We start from the raw sequence: 5,774 nt of genomic DNA on the forward strand, positions 1-5,774 counted from the left end.
ATAGATAGATAGATAGATAGATAGATAGATAGATAGATAGATAGATACAAAACTCCTTACTTGGGTGCCCAGACACTTAGATTTTAATTGAACCAAGATTCATCATCACAGTAAGTTTCTTCAAATTTATTAACACTTCATCAGTGGAGGGGTCTATGATAAACCCTGCCTCATCCATAGTACAACAGCTAAATAACAAGGAGGTTAAAACATCACTCAGGGTGTGCCCAGTGGTTTAAGGAAGAAGATTATAAAAGTTAATTAAATCATGCTAACTCCACCCACTCCACCTTAGGGTGGGGCTTTCAGATCTGTATATAAAGGTTTCTACACTGCACAGTTCGATCCGTTCAGAGGCAAGTGGAGGTGGCTGCACTGTGGTTAGGTTCTGCAAGTCACAACTGCTGTCCAGAGAGTTCAGAAGACTCAGTACCCCTGAAGCAAAGGGCAGACTTTCCTGAGAGCATTGATGGTGACAGAAGATCTGGAGGTGAGTTGAAATTCTCAGAACACGAATGTATACTTCCACTGATTTCAAAATTTCTCAAATAGGAGTACTAGTTATAGTTAATAAGGAGAATGCCGTTATTTTCAGTTTACTGTTGACTTATAGAATTTTTATCTATCATGACTCTAAAATTTAACATTAATACGGTTTTCATTTATTTCATGCTCCTTGTGACTCTAAATTTTGAATGTATGGAGATACCACATAGTTCTATTTTCAGCATGGTACCTAAACTTAGCGCACATTATAGAATTCACAGAATGCTATGTACATAAGCCCTGCCACAGTAAAAGAAGTCTTTTGTGTCTCAAATAAGTTTTTTAAGAATATTTTATTAGTTTATTATTTTATGACAAATTTGTTTAGTGACATCATACATTTAATGAGCCCATTGCGCTATGGCTTCAGTTCATTAACAGCTTACCTAGCACATATTTTGTTCTAGCGCTAGCACTAAGAAAGTGAATCACAAAATGAATTGAAACCACTCAGTTTTCCTGGGTGCTACTTGGGAGGTTCAGGCAGGAGGATCCTGAGTATGAAGCAAGCCTGTGGTTAATAATTTTGATTTTGACTTGATTTTAAAAGTTAAAGGTATGTTTTCTATTTAGATCCAGGTGATGTAATCATTTTCCTTGTAGAAAATTTTTAAATAATTGATACATCTGTAATTTTTACATAGTTACACTTAAAAATAATTCTCAGTGTTATACTCAAGAATTCAGTTTATACTCTCAAAATTTCACCCTCAAGAGCCTTAAAGTCTTCCAGGGAACACCTTTATTATTGGTTGTCCAACCCAGAACATTTAGCTATATATTCACAAACAGCAACAGATTCCACAGCTTGTGTATAACGTGAATTAGGTACATTTCAGAGCACTTTTCTGAAACATTGTAGCATTCAGGTCTGGCACAGTGGCTCACACTTGTAATCCCAGCATTCTGGGAGGCAGAGGCAGGTGGATCTCTGTGAGTATGAGGCCAGCTTGGTCTACAAAGCGAATTCAGGACAGCCAAGACTACACAGAAAAACCCTGTTTTGAAAAACAAACAAACAAACAAACAAACAAACAAAGAAAAGAAAAATTGAAAGTGACCTGTTCAGTTACATCACATGAGAGCAGACAATATCAGTGAGGGAATCACAATGCTCAAAGCTATTGCTATGTGTGCACGTTCTAGAGTCCAGATCCTTTATAGAATCCTTATGAAACAGGCAATACTTTTGCTGAGGCTTAGAATGGGTAAGGAAATAAAACTGAAAATGTGGTAATGAAATGCATGTTTGAAACCTATGCAAGATGATTCAGCATAAAACTCTTACACCACGCACAGTCTCCTAAAGAGTGTATAAATCCATCATTTCTTACAGACTCATATTCAAACCACGGAAATGCCACAGTTGGATGTCTAGGGAGTTCAGTGTCCCGTCTCCTGTCTCCTGTTTTCAGCTCAATTGCCTGTAAGTGATGGAATCTTGGCTCAACCACCATACTTAGGGCAGCACAGTCTGAAAATCCCTTTCCTTTTAATCATACTCTTTGTATTTTCTCTTTTTATTCCATCTCCCAGAGGTTTTCTTTTTCTTTTCTTTTCTTTTTTTCATCTAAGCTTCTCTAACCTGGTGTTTATCTCATTCTCCTTTACTTTCTGAGTCTCACCATGTAGCACTGGTTGTCCTAGAATTTGATGTGTGGACCAGTCTACCCTTGCATTTACAGAGATCTGCCTCCCTGGTGCTGGGGTTAAAAGTGTACCTCACCATGACCAACTTCATTCTCTTATTTTTCAGGCAAGTTCTAGTACAATTTGGAAAAGGAGGCGGAAGAGAGTGTAACTGGGTTACATAAAAGCCAAACAACATTTATTTCAAAAGGAGAAACTATTCATTTATATGTAAATTAATTGTATAAGCATCACTTTACAAGTGATATCTGATTTTTTTCATAGATTTCAATAATGAAGTCTAACATTCTTTTTCTTTCTTCTAGAAATACAGATTCACACAAACCGTGAAATTCAGAAACTATCTACCAAGTTATATGTGAAAGTGTGTGTAAGCATTTCAAGCTGCTGTTGAAGTATTTGTACAACTGAGATATTATTAGTGAGCACAGAACCTAAGCTAATAATGGCATCATTTGATGACCAATGTCACTGGCCTGAAGGAGACATTCTGAAGTTACTGGACTCCATCAAGGATAACATCCCATCAGGTGACTTCAGAGCATTCAGAAAAACCCAGGAAGACATAGACTGGGACAAAGTAGCTTTTGAGAATTTTTCAGGAGAAATGTGCAAACGAAAGTGGATGGAGATTTCTCATAACTTAAGGAAATTCCGCACACTAACAGAATTAGTGTTGGAAGCTAAGGAACTTATTAAACAACCTTGCAAAAGGACAGTCAAGCAACATCCTGACTTCCCCAAAAGACCTCTGACCGCCTATCTGCGCTTTTACAAAGAGCAGCATGCCAAGTACTGTCAGATGTACCCTGAGTACAGCAACCAGCAGCTGACCAAAGTTCTAGCCGAGAAATACCGTCAGCTGCCAGTGGAGGTCAAGCAGAGATATATCCAGGACTTCCAGAAGGAGAAACAAGACTTTCAGAAAAAAATTACTCAATTCAAGGAAATACATCCTGGTGTAAGGCATCCCAAGAAATCTGTGGAGCCAAGAAGTCATCAAATCAAAGTATCTAAAAAACCACAAGGAGATATGAAAACCGTAAAGTCTCCTCTAGAAATGAAACTTCCCAAAACAGTTTCTTCACATACAATGTTTCAGGGAGAACCCAAGAAACCTCCTATGAATGGATATCAAAAATTTCACCAAGACTCATGGTCAAGTCCTGCTCTGCATCACCTGTCCTTTAGGGAGCGCTATGTTGAGATTAGCAGGCGTTGGCATAGAGTCCCATTGGACCAGAAAGAACTTTATAACAGACAGGCTGAGGAGCTACAGAAAGGATACTGGGTGAAGCTGAAGCACTGGCTCCAGAATTTGTCGCCTGAGGAATTTGCAGCATACAATGAGGCAAAGGCTTCCTGCGGTAAGCGAAAGAGCAGAGCCACATCAGCAGGCACAAGCTCCAAGTCTGGACAAACAGATCTGCATTCCTCCTCAGCAGAGGAGCTGCAAGTAAGACCTGGAAAAGTAAAAAGGCTTCTGGAGCCTGGGACAGATTCCTCAGACACAACTACGGGCCGTGATGGTGGCTCCCAGGCAATCAGGCGGAAAATGACAGAAAGTGACAAAGAAGAAGACAGTAGCAGTTCTTCATACTCTAGCAGTTCAGACGAAGATGATGACTATCTTCCTCGGGGGAAACTTTAGACTCCATTTTAGCCACTTTCATATCCTAAATCAAAATCATTGTTTAAAATCCTCCCAGAAAAACCCAGGGTTTCCCTGACAGAGAGGGAACTCTCCTTTCTGTGTTTTTGTACTCCCTTGCTTCTGTCTCCTACATTCTTCCTTTCCTTACTACACAAAGGAGTAGTTTGGGGAGAAGGGACTTTGCCTACCTCAGGTTCCTAGGCTTAGGAAGAGACCCTTCTAAGACAGCACGTAAAAGCTATTTACATTTTATTTGAACAAACTATAGAACCATTCCTACAAAGCTAGGCACTGAATATACAAGTGGTATCAGTTAATTCTAGGAAGGGTCTTTTAGTCCGTGCAGATGCAAACAGTGAATCTCGTCTCTGATATTCAGAATAAGTAAAAATACAGATATCGATAAATACTTTTTCTATGACGTTATCTAACTTGCCTTTAATACATCAGTACCACATTCCTATGGTTATTCTAATTCAAAGAATTTTAAATATAGTTAATGTTAACTTCTTGTCATTTTGCTTCTGAATATTCTAAACTGTTTTCATGAATATTAGCTTCATAATAGTTGTTTGAAGACCTTTAAGACTTTATATTTGTACCTAAATATTAATTTTATATATTTTAGCTTATACATAAATTGTAAATTTTGTACATATTAATAGAGTAATGGAGTATTTTGATAAGTATTTGCAATGTATAGTGTTCAAATAGAGTTATATATGTATATATCTTCAAATATTTGTCATTTATTTACGGTGAAATTTGCAAAAATTATTTTTTAAGATTTATAGCACATTATCATTCTTATTTTAGTGAATCATTGTTTCTGTGTTCTCCAAAGGAGACAGTTATTTTGATGTATATTTTGCAACATTTACAATTTTTGTACCTCTCTCTGTTTAATTTTGGCTTCTAAAAATGTTGAATCAAATATATGTAACAATATTAAAAGATAGTAGTGATAAATTCACTCTTTTTTTTAAATTTTAGCTAAAAGTTGCAGGATTTACTGCCATAAAATTGTATTGATATAAGAATGTGAAATAAGTTATACCATGTTGCCAGAAATAAATACTTAATTCGACAATTAAACAACTTTAATGAATGTTTATTGAGTTTACTCTGTGTAATCATATAATGATGGAATTCCTCTATAGTGTAATCCTCAGAGTTCTCTAGAGATACAAAGAGAGTTAAAAGATCAGTGGATGCATGTTAAGAAGTATATATATGGAGGCTGAAAAATCTCATGAACCACTTACTAGTGAAAGACAGTACAGTGTAGTTTTTGTCTGAAGGCCTGAGAAACTGCTATGAAAGCCAGCCTAAGGTAAAAAGGTCATGCTGAATTTGGGGTTTCTAGCAGCTGCCAGCTTGGGATACACCCTGCCATCCTCAAGTCACATGAGCAATAGTTTTTGTATTTCATAGTGCAAGTATCATCAATAATCACCATAACACAGATTCATTATACAGTCTTTTTGTTCTCTGTATTCTGTAGCCTTGGCTGTCCTGGAACTTGCTATATAGACTAGGCTTGTCTTGAGCATAGAGAGATTCAGAGTTAACAAATGTGTACCACAACACCTGGCGTCATTATGCAGTCTTGACATTTACTTTGCCTAAAGAAATCAATCTACAAAATTTCACCTCAGGTAAGTTGTTGGAACAAGAGCAGAAGGTGGCTAGGCTCTTTTGCCAAAACATAAGGACTCTTCCTAGTCTAGCTGTGAATATCGTTCGCTTGTGAAACCTACCTCTGGAGGTGCAACTTCAGAACTCGTTTGTGTTCAGCACCACTGTCTTCCAGGCTCTGCTACAACAGCCTGCTAGCCTCTGCTTACAGTGTTCCACCAATTTTTTAGTCCAAAATTTCAGTCTTCTATGATTCTCAGAGAAAGAGAGAGAGGGAGGAATTGGG

General features: G+C 37.5%; 1 protein-coding gene across 1 annotated transcript; it reads left to right on the forward strand.

Moving 5' to 3' along the window:
• The first annotated feature begins 2,641 nt into the window (after nt 1-2,641).
• Ubtfl1 (upstream binding transcription factor like 1) lies at nt 2,642-3,847 on the forward strand. The gene has a single exon (XM_055615460.1). The coding sequence runs from the start codon at nt 2,642-2,644 to the stop codon at nt 3,845-3,847; it is 1,206 nt and encodes a 401-aa protein (XP_055471435.1).
• Nucleotides 3,848-5,774: the final 1,927 nt, after the last annotated feature.

This window comes from Psammomys obesus, unplaced genomic scaffold, assembly GCF_907164565.1.
Source record: "Psammomys obesus unplaced genomic scaffold, mPsaObe1.curated_primary_1811, whole genome shotgun sequence".
Lineage (NCBI taxonomy): Eukaryota > Metazoa > Chordata > Mammalia > Rodentia > Muridae > Psammomys > Psammomys obesus.